This window comes from Hylaeus anthracinus, unplaced genomic scaffold (genome assembly GCF_026225885.1).
Source record: "Hylaeus anthracinus isolate JK02 unplaced genomic scaffold, UHH_iyHylAnth1.0_haploid 11994, whole genome shotgun sequence".
NCBI lineage: Eukaryota > Metazoa > Arthropoda > Insecta > Hymenoptera > Colletidae > Hylaeus > Hylaeus anthracinus.
In genome coordinates this window covers 928291-947848 of record NW_026534341.1, presented here as the reverse complement: position 1 = coordinate 947848, position 19558 = coordinate 928291, and the positions used below count along the sequence as shown (strand labels likewise).

The 19558-nt window shown below is 35.9% G+C and overlaps 4 protein-coding genes across 10 annotated transcripts; 3 read left to right on the top strand and 1 right to left on the bottom strand.

Moving 5' to 3' along the window:
• The first annotated feature begins 3213 nt into the window (after positions 1-3213).
• Positions 3214-4287, top strand: LOC128888794 (apoptosis regulatory protein Siva-like). The gene is made up of 4 exons (XM_054145919.1): positions 3214-3492; positions 3556-3749; positions 3907-4064; positions 4139-4287. The coding sequence occupies exons 1-4, from the start codon at positions 3375-3377 to the stop codon at positions 4182-4184; spliced, it is 516 nt and encodes a 171-aa protein (XP_054001894.1). The 5' UTR covers positions 3214-3374; the 3' UTR covers positions 4185-4287.
• Positions 4288-5058: 771 nt separating this feature from the next.
• LOC128888840 (probable cyclin-dependent serine/threonine-protein kinase DDB_G0292550) lies at positions 5059-6063 on the top strand. The gene is made up of 3 exons (XM_054146005.1): positions 5059-5156; positions 5246-5979; positions 6060-6063. The coding sequence occupies exons 1-3, from the start codon at positions 5073-5075 to the stop codon at positions 6061-6063; spliced, it is 822 nt and encodes a 273-aa protein (XP_054001980.1). The 5' UTR covers positions 5059-5072.
• LOC128888781 (copper-transporting ATPase 1) lies at positions 5818-16912 on the bottom strand. Of its 6 annotated transcripts, none has more exons than XM_054145897.1 (16): positions 16391-16912; positions 16086-16156; positions 15946-16000; positions 12169-12590; positions 11777-12081; positions 11413-11634; positions 11131-11360; positions 10872-11061; positions 10563-10796; positions 9598-10468; positions 8916-9502; positions 8615-8818; positions 8337-8557; positions 8084-8248; positions 6837-6972; positions 5818-5957 (listed from the first exon to the last, which is right to left on the bottom strand). In XM_054145897.1, exons 2-15 carry the CDS (start codon positions 16147-16149, stop codon positions 6840-6842), a joined length of 3903 nt encoding a protein of 1300 aa, XP_054001872.1. In that variant the 5' UTR covers positions 16150-16156; positions 16391-16912; the 3' UTR covers positions 5818-5957; positions 6837-6839. The 6 variants fall into 6 exon arrangements, with proteins under 6 accessions (XP_054001872.1, XP_054001871.1, XP_054001869.1 ...); XM_054145896.1 differs by lacking the exon at positions 5818-5957 and adding an exon at positions 6338-6745; XM_054145900.1 differs by lacking the exon at positions 5818-5957 and adding an exon at positions 7487-7546 and having other exon boundaries at positions 6799-6972.
• A 216-nt stretch (positions 16913-17128) lies between these two features.
• On the top strand, positions 17129-19525 carry LOC128888786 (GDP-Man:Man(3)GlcNAc(2)-PP-Dol alpha-1,2-mannosyltransferase). 2 transcript variants are annotated; one of them, XM_054145910.1, is made up of 9 exons: positions 17129-17285; positions 17391-17483; positions 17576-17806; positions 17879-18111; positions 18198-18415; positions 18480-18764; positions 18831-19090; positions 19166-19300; positions 19386-19525. In XM_054145910.1, the coding sequence occupies exons 2-9, from the start codon at positions 17464-17466 to the stop codon at positions 19471-19473; spliced, it is 1470 nt and encodes a 489-aa protein (XP_054001885.1). In that variant the 5' UTR covers positions 17129-17285; positions 17391-17463; the 3' UTR covers positions 19474-19525. The 2 variants fall into 2 exon arrangements, with proteins under 2 accessions (XP_054001885.1, XP_054001886.1); XM_054145911.1 differs by having other exon boundaries at positions 17144-17483.
• The last annotated feature ends 33 nt before the right edge of the window (positions 19526-19558 follow it).

Sequence of the window (19558 nt, the reverse complement as noted above, 5' to 3'; positions counted from 1 at the left end):
AATAGTGCGAACAGAAAACAAGGTGCACAAGTATTCGTAAACGACCAGATAAAGTTGGTAGACGAATTCAGCTTGATAATCAAGAAACTTGGACACGCAACCGTTACTCGATATGTCATTGCGTTCAATTGCTGTTCGAAAAAGGGAAGACACTTTTATCTAACAAGACCTCTTAACGCCGAATTATCGATACTTGTAGATCCACCAACGGAAACCCTACGATCGCGGTTTTCTTTTCTTTTTCTTCGTACCTTGATCAAAGATTTCCAAATCGATATGTACGGGAGGGATCCACGACTCACGAGTCGTTTCTCGTACGAGCGAGCGATTCCGAGTATCGATTATATGTGTTTCGTGTGAAATCTTTCACTATAAGCTTCAACGATAATCTGTGTGCACGAGAGACGGCGGTAAACGTCGCGATTCGTCTTCAAAGTTGCCCATTTATCGCTCGACGATAAATCATTTCAACAGCGTTTGAACGAGTTAACAAGTAACGCGATTGTTTTACCACTTTACGGTATTTCGAAATTCGATACCGCTGCGTATGAGAATTATACGCGAAACTCTTGATAAATTTCAATGTTTCGACGCGTTCAAAACCTTCGAGTGTTTTGACTTCGTTGACGTTATCGATGATATCTTCCAAGATTTTCAAACATTTTTGTATCCGCCTAATAGTCGTAATATATTTCGAGTCGTTATCGTGACTAAATTGTTTAGAAACTTGTAAGAAAGAAAATTGAATGCTCGTCGCCAATGGTAATGCGCGCATGATAATGTAAACCATTACCGGCCGAACGCTCGGTCGATCATAACGATCCCGGTCCACTCGAGTGAAACAGTTCATATCAAAGATACATAATCAATATTCTGATTAAAGGATCCCAGGCGTACAGCGATTCGATTTACCAGTTGCGCGTTGTATGTACCGAATATTTAGTAACGTCCATGACAACTGACAATAACGGCTGTGAGCCCGAAGATGTTCTTTTCTCCAAAGAATATTTCTCATTATACCAGTCCTGTACACGGGTGGAGCCTCCTATACGAGTTTGTCTCCCTCTATGTGCTGTACCGAGTTTGCATCGAGCCCATATGTATACAGCGTGATTCATTAAGAAACTGTCATTTGAAATATAACTCGTAGATCTGAACGTTTTACGAGAAAAATATATTACAAGACATTTATTTTGCTCCAATAACTTTGTGGTATACGAACGATACAAACATTTGTTTTTAAAATTCAACGAATAACACAGAAACATTTTTATTAGACAGCTTTTAATGAATCAGTGTGTATAACGCAACACCAGATGTATAGTGCTCATATATGTATGTATATATGTACTATGATAACGTTACATACACAAAGCTTTGATTAAAATTATCGAAACCATTTCGCTCGACTTGCCCGAGCCAAATTCGATTTGCCTCAAATTTCTAGTGGAAACCGATTGTACGAATGTTTACACACAACGAAAACTGCAAAATACCTTGCCACATCTTCCAATATCATTCGATAGAAATATTGGTAACGCAAAAGCAAAGGCAATCAAATCTACGTTGTTGGAATTTCTTTTCGCGTTTTTCGCATTGATCGACAAATTTGTTCTATAATTTTCGTTTAATCGATTTCCACGTGAAATTTCGAGAGCAAAGGAAACGACGCTCTGCTCGATTGATGTTACCGGTGCATGCGTCTATACTGTTATAACATTCATTTAGGCACTTACCCTGTGCAGCCGAATACGATAATGTTACCAAACACGTGTCGCTTATTTTGTGAATAAAGAACACTTCCGATAAGAAAATGGTTGCGTCAATTCGGGTGTTACTAATTTTAAATCACTAAAACGAAGAAATTTCACAACGCGCGGAATGTTAGAAAAGGTAGACGAGCGGAAGAAGAATTCGAACGAACACTACGCGAGTCACTTGGGCAATGTGGGCGATGGGCATTACGGCCGACTTCACGGAGCTGCGGTGGGGTACTCTCGCGCATGCGCGTTCAAAATGGCTGCCAAGTGTGTCCGCTATCCCCACCACTCCACTAAGAATAAGCGTCATGGACTTTTCGGACCTGTACGCACTTTCCTCTATAAATTTATGAATTAAATGTTACTTTTTGTTTTTTTTTTTCTTTTCTTAAATCACATATCACTCGAACGACGTAACCATAAGACAAGCGAATCCCACCGAGCAGCTTTAAAAGTTAATTAAACAAAGCTCGATCGTGAAATCGACTGACAAGCAGATCTGGACGAATTGAAATTAAAATTTGAAAAAATGATTTCAAATGACATTTTTTGTCGTTTGTTTGTAATAATGCCATTTGAAATTCCATTTCGTTTCTTTGTCACTTGAATCGCATACAAAAATGTTTCGAATAAACGGTATAACGATTAACTTCGAAAGTACCCAAGTCTGCTAATCTTAATTATGGCATTCCCGGTAAATCGTTCGTGAAAGTTTGATGATTATTTTGGCGGGTGTGGTGATTCGCGCAGAATTCAATGCACTTGCATCGATCTATTTTTTTACGAGGAAAAAAAAAACAAAGCATAATCGGACCTGTAAACCCTAATCCGCGTAGCATAAATGTTAGCATCTTTGTTCAAACGCATCATTCTATAACTGAAGAAAAAATCTTTTTTCGAATAACTTCGAATAAATATTATATTTGACAACTAATTGCTGCTAGTCATGATCATTTCGTTTAATTATACTTTATCAAATTATTTCGATGATTCGATTGCCATTTGTATAGTTTACTTGTGAAGCAAGCTACAAATACAGTGTACAGTTATCGAACTAACGATTACTATTGAAATCTGTCACGCAATGGCTATGAATTATTCTGTATTATTATAAAATATATCGTTAGTTTTCAAGCAAACGAATAAAGATGAGGGCAGTGGGGAGATAAAAATTGTAACATATTTGTTGATGGCCAATATCAAATATGTATAAAAGTAATAATAATGCAACATTAATAATAAACAAATATTACTAATTTCCTTGTAAACTTAATAATCCGGTTGGAATGTAAACACCTTTCCCATATAATTCATATATTGAACGTAATACTATAAATACCATTCTTTGGATTGATAATCTATTTACTAGGTAAACGAACGCGTAGCTCAAAATAAACAATGTATATGGCTTTATGTCGTAGCATTTTTATGAATTTTTCTTTGATGTTTTTTTTTCCAACGAATGATGTATATCCATGTTGATATATCATGTTGATGTATTCGTATGAATACCGTACGTTATCGTATTGAACTCGTCGAATGATAATTCCGCGAAAAGTTGGAGGTTTGTTTAAAATCGAGCTGTTAGCTTTGTAAATAGTGTACTTGTAAAGAATGCCGAAACGTCCGTGCATGTTCGAAGACGATTTACCCCCTCAACTAAAGGTACACGTAGGTCAAAAACAAGTCGACAACGGTGTTTGCCGAGAAGAACGAATGAAAACTGTTTACGGTACAGAGGTTATGATAATAAACGATACGAACGTTTTGTATTGCAACTTGGTTTTTCGTACAGGCAGAACAATGGATTTATTAAAAGAGGGTGTCAAATCGCTGTCGCGTAAGTTAAACGAATCGATGGATATGAATCTTGACGATATACTTTCGTCAAAGGCATCGTCCTCTTGCAGAATCAAACAGGAACGTAATTCGAAACAAATGGTACTGAATAGTAATTTAGAATTATTGAAAACGGATAAAGTTATAAAAGTAAGTCGTCTACTTTTTTGATAATAGCATGTACTTTGTTTGAAACACCATGCATAAAAATGCACCATTCCAAGTATTTGCTTATTTTGTTGCTTTTCATATCAAAACTTCATAATGCTATAAAAATAAGAAGTTTTAGTTTATATATTTTTTTAAGGATGTTCATCCAAAGTATGATCTTTGCGAATGCAACCGGGTGATAGATCAAAACACATTTTGCAAATGTTCTTATTGTGATCAAGTATTATGTAATTCTTGTCTGTTCGAATGTGTCAGTTGTTTGCAGTTATTTTGTCAAAACTGTTCCTTGCCTGTGTAAGTTACTATATATATTTATTATTTATTACATCTGAAAGTATCAAGATTTCATTCTTTTTCTTTAATTACAGGTATGATTACGAAGAGCAAAAGAAGTGCCTTAATTGTTACAAATAAAGCTAAAATATTTTATAAAATCTCCTTGTATCCTGTATTTATATTAAGTTTTTGTATTATATAAATGATTTTGCTACTTTAAATAAAGAAACTGAAATTGCAAGTTTTATACTAATTGGCAGATACACATCATACCCTTTATACAAAATAGAGGAATTTTTTTCAAGTTTATGTATTTTTACTTGTTTATTTCACGCTTCTGTAAAAAACTGGATTCTTTTTTAAAAATTTAGTTAAAACATTTTTTTAAATGTTTACGAATAACCGAATTTGCTCAAAACTTCACAACATCTCGGATAAATAGAAGGTTTAGCTTCGATCACATTACAGACGTCACACGATATTTAAAGCGTAATTGTTTAATCCTAGAACATATTTTTTTTCGTTCTCGAACGTCTATATAGATCAAAAAGTAAAAACTAATAGATGGCCGATCTTATATCCGCCGATCTAATTCCACGGAAAACGTATAATTCAGCTAACTGCGTGGCATAAAACATCATAATTTCAATGAATTTATAATAATCTAAAAAAAACAATAATAATTTTCGATACATCATGAGAAATTATTTTTATCAAATAATTTATCACTATAAATGAATAAAGGGATCGCAGCGGTCTCTTTAAACCATAGATACCTACATATATTAGCCTGATGGTTATCTATTGAATAGTCGTGCACCTCGTGTGGTCTTAAAATTCGAAATGACAGAAAATAAGTTGTTTCTCGAGACGAAGGTTTTTGTTTAACACAAGCATAGTATTACGTTCCGTATTTTATTCGTTTATTGTTCGATGTAAAATTTCTTCGTAAATTGCGATATTTTGGTAGTTAGTCTAAAATAAAGAATTCATTATTTCTAAATACTTTCACTACTAAGTATAAATATGAATAAAAAGAAAGAATCAAAGTTAGTAGCACAACTTAACATAGACAAAGACGCTAATGTAACGACGAGAAGAAGAAGCTTAGTAAGATATATTAATAACATATAATAAAATTTCATTAATAAATGTACCGATTACAATGACAAATTATAATGTAAATCATGTATTTTCAGAATATGGGAAAAAAACAAGGATACAATGTATCACTGCATCATAAAAAGGCAAGTTTTAAACAAACAATAAAGCAAAAAAATACAACAAAACGTCAGAAAAGTCCTAAAAAATTACCTGATTCAAACAAGCTTTTAAAAAATAAAGAAGATACATGTAAGCATCAAATTGAACATTTGAACCAAATTTTAAAACAAACTAGTACATGTCCAACGCTTACACAAGAAGAATTAAAACTGTTATTCATGAAATATAAATTGGATGGACATTATAGAACTAATACAAATTTACCACCAGTTACTAGTCTGTTGAATAATACAAATAATGTAATTGATGCAAACAGTTATCTTTATGGTAAAACACCATATACAGAGAACAATTTAAGCATGCACAATAATCTTAATTATATGTCAACAAATTGCAATATACACGCATGTAATAGTGAAAATATACTAACTGATGGATATTACAAAATTCAGTCTGAATCAAATTTAAATGATAATAAAATCTCTGACATGGAAGAACATCAGAGTTTAAAATATTTAAACAAAGATTTGATTTTTAATGCACAATATGAAAAGACAGATCAAAATTTATTGAATTTGAATATTTATAATAATTGTTACTTAAACGAATGGAATAACAATAGTACAGTCTCAATAAATAAATGTAACAACTTTCAATCATGGGAAAATGAACACTTGGATTGTGTTTCTGGAACAAATAACATGTCATTGTACTATGGTACAAAAAATAATTTAAAAGACCAAAGTATTTTTGATTCACACATTCATAAAAATGTGTATCCTTTGACAGATAATGAAAATTTGATGTATAGTGCAGGCAACAGTAGCATTAATATTCAACAAAATTTTAATACTTACGCTTCAAACTCATGCTATATATCAGATAATTTTCTAAACTCTAATACATATCTATTACCTCATACCATTATTGATTAATATATGTAAAGTACTGTATAACATCAGTAAATGAAGTCTATGCTAAATTTAATACTTTTGTAACAAATATTTATCTTCTTAAGTTTTCATAAGGATGTAATACCTAATTGCTTACAATAAAGTTGTCATATATATTATATAAAATATTTACTATACATTATCATACATTTTTACGTTAAAAACGTGGCACAAAGTATATATATATACCTACACACGCACGCACAAGTACATATATTTTCTTTAGGTAAATTTCAAAAATATCTTGTAGAGATATAAATAAGTCTTTTATATGTACTTGAATCAAAACATGGTCCCTATAAACTTTAAAATGCCATAAGTATAAAACATATGGTGAAATATACAAAAGTAATTTAATAATGTAATTTATGTAAAAGATAAATATTACAAATTACGAATATTCAATAAAAGCACCGTAACTATTTTTTGTAATGATTTCTTCGATCTCCTCGTAATATTACGAAAATTATACGATGAAAATAAAATATATTTGTATGTAATTTTGAAATTAGTGAAAGGTATCTATTAATAAGAAATACCATTATTATCAGCAAATACCATTGGCGGAGAATATGTATAAGTGAGCGAAATATTTTAATAAAGATTATCTTACAAGTCATAAAGGAGTTATGTTTGTATGGTCCTTTACGTTTTTGCGATAGCCAGAGAAATCCGTTACTAAATCAATTTCGTCTACATCGTCACCGAGAAGTCGACCCTCTACATCGTCTTTAGATCTCCTGAATATCCTGTAATTAAATTTTTTAATACGAAGAAATTGTTAAACTATTTATAGAAATACTGAAACATCGCTATATAGATTGATACATATATTACCTTGTTAAGCGAATTTATTTTTAATCTATAATATTATGCAATTATATCACGTTTTCTTACATTAAACGTAATAAATCTACATACTGTACTGTTAACAAGCAATCATTCCATTATCTAACAATTCAAACACTTTTATACCAGATAAATAAGAGAAGCAGTACAGGATATTATCATATATTGCTAAATATCGTATTTAACATGAATTCGATAGGCAAATTAGTCACAGTCAACTATATACATCGATAATATTTATTGGAAGCGAATTGAAGCAGACATTTTGTCAAACTGGTGTAGAGAAGAAGACTATTGCGATGATTCTTGAAACATTTCTGGATTACTACGAATCTTCGAAAAGTTGCAAATCAACATAAATGTGTATTAGAGAAAATAAAGGTTGCAAAAGCGTGCAAAAAGATATATACAAACCAAAAACCAAAGGATGAACAAATCTCCAGGATCGGGTCACATGTCTAGCAGATAATTTGTCTATTGAAAAAGTACAAGTATTTATTTATAAAATTTCTCTGTACAATAATTTAAATAAATATACGATGGTAATTGACATTAATCAATATTTCTTCTTTGACATTACATTATCCATTTTACATTTAATACAATTAAGATTAAAAATATTTTTGTTCATTTTTACATTATATTACAAGGAAGCAAAAATCAGATATGAAATATTTATAACTTTTATATGCACAAATATATTTTTTTATAAAATCAGTTTTAAATTGACAGTCTATTTTATTCAACTGAGTTAGTAGTATTATGCACAATTTTCGGTTAGTTGACCTAATAATTTTTAATATTCTTGTTAGTATTATACAGTATCGTAACATAAATGATAAAGAATAGGCGCGAAAGATCAAATAAAGCTAACACCTGAATATTAGTATGTTACAATTAAGGAGATAACAACGCTTTTCCATAAGAATAATATTATTGTGACTTCATCAAGCAGTGGGGTTATTACAATTCCGTACATATTTTGAAAGCATAGTACTCGTTTGAGCATACCTGGACAACGTTGATGCAGATCTGTGCATAATCGGCATTACAGAATCGTCCAGACCACGATGAAGGGATATCGTGTCTAAATCGATCATTCTTGCCGTGGAATGAGCGTGCATAGCTGTTATATACTCCGGAGTTTCTAGAGTAGCTTTTGTTGGTTTACGGTATCTGTAAAGATGCCAGAATATCTCGTAACTTTTTTCTTAACTGCATTAACTGGTAAACCAGACCCACCCATTCTCCCACTGATTCTTACAATTTTAATAGTAAAGAGCTTCCAACTACAGACACCGAACTTAGAGCCATCGCTGCCGATGACATCCAAGGTTGTAAAAAGAATCCAAAAGAACTGAATATTCCAGCGGCGATAGGAATACCCAGCAGATTATAAACACTGGCGAATAAAAAATTCAGTCTTATTCGACGAACTGTTTTTCTAGATAGATCCAGACACGCGATCACATCCAAAAGGTCGTTCTAAAACAAATTGTTGCTGTAAAAGAGTGAAGCGCATAGGTATTTTTCGTAACTTACCCGCATGAGAACTACATCGGCAGCTTCCACGGCAACATCTGTACCAGAAGAGATCGCGATACCAACATCCGACTGTGCAAGAGCAGGACTGTCATTGACACCATCTCCTACCATTGCAACTCTTAAACCCTGGTCTTGTAAGCGTTGAATTTTGGCCACTTTGTGCGAAGGTAATACCTCCGCGAACACTCTGGTAATACCAACCTATTCCAATAATTCACAAATCGATAACATCTTCGTATAATAATTAAGGTATTTATTTTGTTAATTTTCAACAAAGAACGTTAGAACAGTTGCTTACCTGTCTAGCAATAGAGGCTGCAGTCTTTCTATTATCTCCTGTCAAAAGAATCACTTCTAAACCCATCTTCTTTAAAGTATAAATTGCTAGGTGGGCTTCCGGCTTGACTGTATCAGCCACACTGATCATAGCCACTAACACATTATTTATTGCTGCCAAGACCGCGGTATGACCTAAATCTTCCTCGCTAGCCATTCTCGCCTCTACCTCTTGCGATGTGGTTACAGCGTTTCTTCGCATCCATTCCCTATTACCGATGCATATTTCGTATACATCGTCGGTATTAGTTTGGTCACCGTGAGAATCGGGACTCAGTAATAATTCTAGATTTATATTCTGCCTTTCTTGACTGGCGCTCCCTAACGGCACAACGTCAATCGGCACGTTGTTCAAAGTATACGTTCCGGAAGGCAATTTTTTTTCCTGATTCACATAGTTGATAATTTTTTCAGATTTCGAAGCATCTGCCAAAGTAGTCGAGATGTGCGAAACTTTGCACTTGAGACCACAACCAGCGACCGCCTGAAAGTTAGAACATTTCCCGGTTGCTTCGGAGTTGATCGTTTCCTTCACGAAGCGAACAATTGCTTGAAAAAAAAGACGAAAAAATAAACGATAAATTATTAAAAACTGTGCACAACACATCGTTAATGGACTAACGCACGCATTTTTTAAAACTCACCGGATGCAATTGGATGCTCGCTATTCGTTTCGGCTGTACAAACAATAACTAAAAATTTTGCTAACGAGCAGACTTTTTCATCTACGAATAGACCTATTTTTGTCACCACTGGCACACCGTGGGTTATCGTCCCCGTCTTGTCGAATACAACGCATTTAACTTTATGCGCATTTTCTAGAGGTTCGGCACCTTTTATCAAAATACCGTTTAGTGCGCCTACTCCGGTACCAACCATGACAGCGGTTGGCGTAGCCAATCCCAACGCACATGGACAGGCTATTGCTAATACGGAGAGAGCGCTTCGAAAAGCGTACTGGAATATGATCTCTTCCCTATTCATGCCATTTGTATTAATCTGATCGTTGTGCGAAATCGGCAATTGATTTATATTTAAATATCCCACTAGTATCCAAACGAACAAAGTCACTATAGAAACTGCTATAACAAGGGGAATGAAGTAACCCGCTATTTTATCAGCTAAATGTTGAATAGGCGCTTTATTCGTTTGCGCTTCTTCTACTAATCGAACAATTTGTGCCAATGTCGTGTGCTCTCCCGTATGCGTCGCGATAATCAGTAGCGGGCCATTTTGATTTATCGAACCACCGATCACGACCGATCCTTTTTTCTTTGGTACCGGCATACTTTCTCCAGTTATTAGGCTCTCATCGCAAGTCGAATGTCCCGAGAGAACTCTGCCGTCGACGGGAACCTTGGTACCTTGCACTACCTTCAATACATCTCCCCGTTGTACCAGGTCTATACTGATTAAACGTTCGGATAATATTTCATTGTTTGGACCTAAGGTGACTAAAACTGCATCCGTTGCCTTTAACGACAACAGCTTTGACAACGCTTCCGACGTTTTTCCCTGAAAACAATAATCGTTCCGTATTATTTCATTCGTTATCGCGACACCACCACCAGGAACGTTATAAATGCGATTCTCAACGAAACATTCCAACCTTTGCAACGTGCTCCAACCACCTCCCCAAACTGATGAACACAAGCAACATCGGAGGCGTGTCGAAAAATGTCTGAGGACTAACGCGCTCTTGCATTACCATGGCCGCTGTAAGCACGGCTACCGAATACAAGTAAGATATCGTAGTGGTCATAGAAATTAAAACATCCATATTGGTTGTACCGTGTTTTAAAGCTTTGTAAGCTTGAACGTAAAAATGCCAACCGCCAAAAAACTGTGAATATCGTCCAAATTAATAATTGATTTTCAATTACTTTCATAGGAGAGTATTAATTTTATCCACAGTTACCTGTACAGGCGTGGAAAAGATAAAAAGAATTAAGTTCTCCCAAGAAAGACCAGGTATCACACAACACATGTCCTCGTGCGACTTTCCACCGATGGACATGACAACCATAAAGTATGTCATGGCTAACATGCACGGTATGCCAAAGATTAGAGACACTAAAAACGCTGCTCGCCATTTGTTTATTTCTTCTCTGCAGAACAAAGCATAGTTTCATTTCGTAATTGGTATAATTTTATCCCGTCTCAAATATTATTCTTACCTCTGATCCAAATAATCCCGATTTTCTTTATCCCTGTTACTAAACAAGGTCGCTGTAAAACCAAGCTTGTTGATACTTTCTACGATGTCTCTGATGCCAATTTTTTCCACGTCGTATTTAAATTTACCACGCTGAGTTGCTAGTGCAACCGCAGCTAAATGGACACCCGGCAGTTTCTTTACGGTCGATTCTATTTTATTTACACAAGATGCGCACGTCATACCTGTAATCTAAGCAGTCATAGTTAGAAACCACGTCGCTAAAGTACGACGGACAACTCACTTTTAATTCAATCTCTCCTTCCCCGGTTCCAGGTTCCTCGATCAATGTGGTAGGGAAGCCCAATTCGGATATACTAGAGGCAATGTCAGCCGCTCTTATTTTCTCTGGATCGAACGTGACTTCTGCTTTGGCAGCCATCAGTGCTACCAATATACTATTCACGCCGTACAACTTTTTACAGTGCTTTTCTATAGCAGTAACACAGGAAGCGCAAGTCATCCCCTTCGATCAACGTACAGAGTCAAAATGAGAACGTGGATCGATTACGTGACATCATTTTCAAAAATCAAAGTTATGCATTTTTTCACGCGCACAGTTGACGCTACGCGGGGCTTCCGGCCGCGGATACTATGCATATACTCACCGTTATATGCAGAAAACATTTTGCTACTTGATTCTGAGCTTTCGCATCGTCGCCACCGCCACCGCCGACACCGTTCAATTGCAATTGAACTTGTCCGTTCGTTGCGTTACTTTTCGACGCCGAGTCTGTCGTTGTCACGAGAACTTTGCCATTTACTGCCTTGACAAATGCATCGAAACCCATTTCTTCGATGCACCGGGCTATTTGTTCAGCCGTTATATCCTTGCTGCTGTACGAAACTTTGGCTTCCTTGTCCTCTAAGCTGACGTTCGCTTCGCTTATTTCCGACTTCTCCGATAAAAGTCCTGAAACACGCAATTTTTTTTTTTTTTTATCGAATATACTTTAGTTTTTCATTCTATTGATTTAACGATGATTTTATTCATTCTCACCTGTAATGGTATTCACGCAAGACATACAAGTCATTCCATCGACGTGTATACTACAAGTGCTAAGGGTGGATTCCAACGGAGGACTGTTTTGTTTATTATTGGCACAGCTACTCTCGTCCCCGTGCAAAGAAGCTACGAACCCCATGTCCTCTATAGCTTCGACCAATTCGTTGGGTGTAACTTGGTTCACTTCGTACTCGATGGAAGCAATTTTCTCCTCCAATACTACCTCGATGCTTACAACCCCTGATCGACTGCCTACGGTTCCTTCGATGTTTTTCACGCAGCTCTGACATCTCATTCCTTCGATATTAATTTTCACCTCGGAGATGGCATTCGAGAAATCTTTAATTTCCTGCGACCGAGGAACTCGAACCGTGTGCGTCGTCGTGCCTTCGTAGTCGTCGTCATCGTCGTCGTCCCTAAACAATTCGCATCTTCTACTTAATTGCGTTATTCGAAACATTATTCGTTTTTATTTTTTTTTATTTTTTTTGCGCGCGCGCGCGATTATCGCAAAACATTTCGCTCCAGTTTTCCTTTTAAATTCGCAATCGAGAACCGCACATATTATCCGCAAGAGACGTTCGCTGCAGATATGTTAATCGCGAGCGAGTGCCAATCGCTTATCGATAATTTGACGTAAAGAAAGAGAAACAGTTGTTCGTTATCGGTGAACGTTAAGCTTGAAAACCACACCATCGATAAACACCGAAGCGTAATCGTGGAAGCGCGTTCGTTTCTAGATGCCTACGTCAGTTCCTCGACCAGCTGAATGCTAAAACAGTGCAATTTTTCCTGAAAACACCTGAAAACAAGCTGATATATCTCGTAGAGAAAACAAGAACGCTAGATACGACGAATGTTTTTCTCCGGAGTTTAAAATTCTTCGAATGCTAATTATGAAAAAAACAATGCTGATAACAAAGTACAAGAGGAGATCGTCAATCACCGTCGTCTCACCGAGAGAGAGATAAGCGACGCGCAATCGTTTGAACCGTCAGCGTCGAGATTACATAGACAACGAGTGAAATACTCGTTCCGCGTGGAACGGGGGTTGAAAAGATATCGTTGACGATAAAATTACTACGATAGCGTACGATGAACGGTAATTCGATACGAAAGATGCTCGAAGCTTACCAGAGAACGTTCACCGTCTCGTCAGATTTTCCAATTAGAGGCTGCTTATCTTCGTCCATTGCGAGTAACAAAAAGAACGTCCTTTGAGAACGAAAAACCTTTTCGACGTGGCTCGGTCACGATTGCACCAAAAATTCGATCACGGCATCGATGGAAAAATGTCGAGGCTGTTAAACGATTACGAATCCTCGATGATCGCCTAGATATCGACAAGTGTCACGACCCGTCGATAAAAATAGGCGATAGTCACGTATTATCGAGAAAGACTCCGGTTAAATATTTCTATGAGAGATGTATGTGTATATTATATAATGCGTCGATGTTGATCGCGACGTAGAACACCGTTGATCCCTATGAGCTTGCCGTGATAAAGTAGGATCAGGTTTTATCAGAAAAAAATTGTTGTTTCGTTGATCGAGGAGATCATCAGGATCGCGACGGGACGACGCAAGCTTGGAGGCTCGTCGAATCCTTCGTCTTGTTCGCGTCAAGGTTCCTCCGAGTGGCAAAGTGATTATTCCTGCGGCCGTGCGAGAGTGGCTAACACTAAACGCGCAATTGCCTGGTCTACTCGATTTGATACACCACCGACCGACTGATAACTCTTCTATTCGTTTATCGAACTATACGCTCTCTGCGCTCGCTCGCATCTTTTTGCTCACGACACTCTAGCGGGTCAGCTTCTTCGACCAGCTTAACGCTCCGCAGGCTCGACTACTCGCTCGAAAATTTCAAAACAAGCCTGTTCGAACGCTATCGCTCTCTCTCTCTCTCTCTCTCTCTCTCTCTCTCTCTCTCTCTCTCTCTCTCTCTGTGTGTGTATCTAGGACCAACCATAGCTTCTCTTTTTCAACTTGTAAACAATCTACCTATACCTTTCGCAAAACTGTTCCTTTTAAATCGCCGACAAACGAGATATCGAGCAAGAAAATCCTATTTGCATATTTCTGTTATCTCGATGACGATGCAGGTAGATACGCGACGCGGATGCTTAGTTCGAATGCTCTCGCGTATAGGTAACCGAGAAAGAAAGAAGATTTAGAAAGGAAACAAACATGTTACGCTTTCTACCTACGACACTTTCCGTGATTAAATGGCACGTAGTTAAAAGCGGGCCTGCGTAGATTAATTGAATTTTATTGACGTTGATCGACAGTCGTTGAACGGTAGCGATTCGATGATTCCATCCAAGAACTCGATACAGAAAATTCAGACGAAGCACAGTGGTCACGTGCAAATCTGTACCTGCACGAAATATCAAACGTATCTACCTTCCTCGGAACTTTCGGTACGTTTATTTCATTTTCTTCTCTTATCCTTTATTTCTGTAATTCCGACTTTTCGCTTTTGACGAAAGATAATGGTTTCGCGATATCGCGAAATACAGCCTGTTGAACCTGAAGAGCGATTCGAGTGTCACTGTAGCACATGCAATCGATGCGACGCGACGTATAGAGAATCGTCGGCGTCGCTGCGAACAACTACTCCGAATCGCGAATCAACGATGATTTCTTTCCTCTCGAACCAAACACGTTCAGGCTTACACGGAAATGCGCGGTTCGATGGGAAGAGATACAACTGAGAACGAGAGCACGATTTGGTCGAGTACCACGTAGGCGAGAGAAAGGCCCGCTCCGATTATATCGCGACCAGATTTTTCTGCCGTGCAATTTCCAAGCATATGCGGCTCGGAACTCTATCCACGTCTACGCTAAATTCAAAATTCCTAACTGGAACGATCGAATGATATCACCCTTAAATCTTTTATATTAATTATTTATCTACGAATTACGTTACTCGAGTTTTTTTAACGTATATCTTTTTCTAACTTACCAAACATTCTGAGAAGAACTCAGTAACTTATATTTCCACGTAGACAAAAGTTTCTGCATCGCGAACCGAAAAACGCACCGGAGAAGTTATAGTTATAATTAAAAAACGCCACGTTAAAACACACGATTTCGCTTGAATACGGCACGGCAAAGACGCGGTTCCACTGGAAGTAAACGCGAATATAGCGTGTTCTCTGTACGATTCCCTTGACTCGAGAGAGTAAGCGACGAAGATCAAATTTCGAAAATCGATCCGGTCTTCGTTTGATTAGAAAATAATTCAGCCCCGAGTTAACGTGTTTCTTGTAATTTGATCGGCTGATAACGTTTCTTTATTCTCCTTTGTCTTCCTTTCAAACATCACCGTACAATTTTCAAAACAACGACGGGATAATCAACCTTTGTAATTCGATCGAGTTTTATACTATTCGCTAAATCGAGTAGATCTTTAAGTATCATACACGGTACGCGTTAAATCGCTCGGATAAATTTTACAACAATAGAAAAGTGCTTGTTGAGTTCTTCCACTTTCAAGCTAACTGATTGCGTTCTACTGAATTCGAGCGCGTTCAAATTGTCGATAAGTTAATAACAACAATTAAAGACAACGATTTCGAAGGAAAATTGTTCGACCTCCGTTGCGGATAATTGACGGAAGAAAAGAAAAAAAAACTAGGCGATAATAATAAGTAACCTGTTATTAGAGACGTTGTTTAAAATCAGTTACAAAATTAAAAAGTTTGATTTATAAACAAAAAAATATAGATCTTGATGTGGATAAAGATAGTATATGCAAATTGCTTACCCATTTTTTGAATATGTAGCATCTACTCTTGCTATTCCTGCTCGATCTGTGTGTCCTGAAAAATAAATAATAAAATTGAATACCTGACAATGACTTTTGATAAGATTTTAATCAAACCTGTTTGAAAGATATCGACATACTTGCAATCACTTTATCTGGTTGAGATCCATCTTGTACGTGTTTCTTTGCATTAATTGTGTCCATTTTTTCCCTGCTAAAGAATAATCCATATTAGACAGATATATGTTGTTAACGCAAGAATATTTAACTACCTTGTTTTTTATAAATATTTAGAAGCTACATTGGGTTGTATGAAAAGTAAAAGTAATAAAGAAAATTCGGGAATTGTTTAACAATTTTATTATTAATCAAAGCTATTGCTCGTTACTATAAAATGCGTGTAATTATTACGACAGAGAGAAAACGCAAGGGTGGAAATACATACCTGTAGATTTTACAGATCGAGCCAAATGTTTACATCAAAGTGAAAAATTGAATTTATGTTTCGATCTATTCACTGTTTCGTGCACACTATGCAACACTGAAAGAGGATACATTACTCGCAGGACTTTCGCGTTCACTGATCACGGTAACAAGTATCGAGGTTCACTTTGTTCCAAATTAATCACACAACAAATACATGTACAAAGATCGTGATCGAAGGAGGTGATTTTTCAAAGCAAAACTTGGGTTAAAGATTCTTCTTGTCTTATTTCGAGAACTTCGCCGGGTATTGTCAAACGAATGAACACAACAATAACGTTATCTTACGCTTACTATTTGGTCAATTTCACGCAACTTAATAAAGGTTTTGCGATCGAACAAAAATAGCTGAACTAGAAAAGCAACGAAATACGTGTACGTCAACGAAAGCAATAGAAAGACAATGGATTTCTGTACGTATCCGTGATGTGAGCATGTGAAGTATGTGACTGTATGTGACACTGAACTGAATCACTGATTACTGGTGGACTGTGGTAGGCTGGTACATAGTATATACCGTTTCATGGACCAACAAATCGTATTTGCCATCTAACGGTCGAGGGCAAACTAATTTTAGGAAGCTTGGATCAGAACCCTCAAAGTTTTGCGTCAGTGGCGCATCGGTGGCAAAACGTCCAAGTTTGTAGTGAAAATAGTTCATAGTTATCTATATAATACTTTACTAAAACCCACTGCCGCTCACTGAGCGGCTTAGTAATCGGTGACTTTTTTACTATGCTCTCCCACCAGTAAACCAAGTAAACATAAACCAAATTTTAACGGACCAGCTATGAACACAATTTATCAGAAAAATTCACAGCTGTTACCTTTGCTGATGTAATAGTGACAAAAACGATGTAAATAAATTAAAGACTTATATGCTACTTGTATCCTAATAAACGTTTAGTATGTGCTATTTGTATCGTCGATATAATTTTCTATAAATTACAACAATTTTACAGTATACATTTGAAAAGGAGCACGCGAATGTGAAAGACAGCTTTTTCAACTTTGAATCATCCCGAGGACAGAAACATGAATTTTAATCCACTCATGTAAGATTTATATTTATCAATTAAAAATCGTATATGTTATTAAATTTAATGTAGAAAATGTATATACATTTAACAACCATTTACTCTTTCAGAGTGCATACAATTTCATTTTTAAACATGTTGGCAGTAGTACTTATTTTTGAAGCATTATGTATATTAGTCGTTTTGCCTATTTTATTAATAATATCGAGAAAACTGTATTCTAAAAAACGAGCAAAAAGATCGAGAAAGGAAATAGTTGTAGGCATCTTTCATCCTTATTGTAATTCAGGTGGTGGTGGCGAAAGAGTACTTTGGGCTGTGATTAGTGCCATACAAGCCAGGTATGAAGATTTTAAATAAACAGTAATTGAGAATATATTATCACCTTTAAGAGTACAAATGGTTATTTGTAGATATTCCAATGTACACATAGTAGTTTATACCGGAGATCTAGATGCCGACCCAGAACAGATTCTTAGCAAAACAGAGAAAGTATTTAATTTTAAAACCCAGCACAAAATTGAATTTGTGTACCTGCATAGACGTAAATGGGTGGAAGCTTCTATGTACCCTTATTTTACACTTTTGGGTCAAAGCTTAGGATCCATTTGGTTGGGTATAGAAGCTTTAAACAGTCTTGTGCCAGGTATAAACTCGTGTCATTTTTATATATATTTTACATATTAAATTTAACATACATCTTTAAAATGTATTTATAAAATGTTATTTTAGATATTTACATTGATACTATGGGTTATGCCTTTACATATCCATTATTTAGATATATCGGTGGGTGTCGAGTAGCAACATACACTCATTATCCCACAATTTCAACAGATATGCTCAGACACATTTATAGAAGAGTCGTATCTCATAATAATAGAAGAGTTATAGCTAGGAACCCATTTTTGTCGGCAGCCAAAATTGTTTACTATAAATTGTTTGCATTTGTAAGTATAGTAAAGTTAACAAATAATTATCGTTCAACGCTATGATTAATAACAATCTTTTCAGCTCTATGGTTGGGTTGGCAGTTGCGCAGAAATTATAATGGTTAATTCCTCGTGGACCGAAGAACACATTAACGCAATTTGGAAGTGTCCGTTAAAAACTCATAGGATTTATCCGCCGTGCGATGTGAAGCACTTAACGGAACTACCACTTCTCAGCGATGATGAAAAATGTGATAAAATTCGTATAGTATCGGTTGCACAATTTAGGCCAGAAAAAAATCACCCGTTAATGTTGAGAATAATGTATGAACTTAGATCGATTGTTAAAGAAGAAACGTGGGAGAAAGTATGTTTTATAAAAGTTTATTTTAATATACTAAATAAAAAGATTTATATTAGATAATCTTTTCAGATTCGACTAATTCTTGTTGGCTCTTGTCGAAATGCAGATGACGAAGTACGCGTAAAAGATATGCAGGATTTATCGAAGCACTTTGCATTAGATGAAAATGTGGAATTCAAATTAAACATACCATACTCGGAGCTTATCTCAGAACTTCAAAGAGCAACAATAGGACTACATACAATGTGGAACGAGCATTTTGGTATCAGTGTTGTTGAATGTATGGCAGCAGGATTAATTGTAGTGGCTCATTCTTCCGGTGGTCCAAAGTAAAGTCTTATTATAATCGCGTTATCAATTAAACACAAATAAAACTTCTGTAATACATTAGCTAATAATTACAGAGCTGATATAATAGAGACACAGCCTGGATCACAAAATGGATTTTTAGCTGAAGAAGCTGAAGAATACGCAACGATAATAGCGCATATTATAAATATGCACCCAGAAGACAAAAATGCTATTCAAATGGCTGCCAGGTACTCTTAATTTCACATTGAAAATACTTTCATTTTTCAAATATTTTACAAACAATATTTTGAACATCAAATAACTGTTTTTTAGAGCATCCGTAAGTCGATTTTCGGACGAAGCATTTGAAACGGAATTTTCACGAACGATAGAACCATTTTTTAGGCAAAAACAAGAATGACTGTTTCACATGGAAAAATAATTTTTAAGTACCAATTTATAAATAAAAACTAATGTTTTAAATTTATTTCGTTTTTATTTATTAT

Excerpts from the sequence above, each read along its gene's own strand:
- LOC128888794 (XM_054145919.1), top strand. The coding sequence starts at position 3,375 with ATGCCGAAACGTCCGTGCATGTTCGAAGACGATTTACCCCCTCAACTA. Across the intron at positions 3,493-3,555 it reads ACGAATGAAAACTGTTTACG|GCAGAACAATGGATTTATTA; the intron begins GTACAGAGGTTA and ends TTTTTCGTACAG. Across the intron at positions 3,750-3,906 it reads AAACGGATAAAGTTATAAAA|GATGTTCATCCAAAGTATGA; the intron begins GTAAGTCGTCTA and ends TATTTTTTTAAG.
- LOC128888786 (XM_054145910.1), top strand. The coding sequence starts at position 17,464 with ATGAATTTTAATCCACTCAT. Across the intron at positions 18,112-18,197 it reads TTTAAACAGTCTTGTGCCAG|ATATTTACATTGATACTATG; the intron begins GTATAAACTCGT and ends ATGTTATTTTAG. Across the intron at positions 19,301-19,385 it reads GCTATTCAAATGGCTGCCAG|AGCATCCGTAAGTCGATTTT; the intron begins GTACTCTTAATT and ends ACTGTTTTTTAG.
- LOC128888840 (XM_054146005.1), top strand. The coding sequence starts at position 5,073 with ATGAATAAAAAGAAAGAATCAAAGTTAGTAGCACAACTTAACATAGAC. Across the intron at positions 5,157-5,245 it reads CGACGAGAAGAAGAAGCTTA|AATATGGGAAAAAAACAAGG; the intron begins GTAAGATATATT and ends ATGTATTTTCAG.
- LOC128888781 (XM_054145897.1), bottom strand. The coding sequence starts at position 16,149 with ATGGACACAATTAATGCAAAGAAACACGTACAAGATGGATCTCAACCA. Across the intron at positions 11,635-11,776 it reads AATGTTTTCTGCATATAACG|GGGATGACTTGCGCTTCCTG; the intron begins GTGAGTATATGC and ends CGTTGATCGAAG. Across the intron at positions 6,973-8,083 it reads TCTGCATCAACGTTGTCCAG|GATATTCAGGAGATCTAAAG; the intron begins GTATGCTCAAAC and ends ATTTAATTACAG.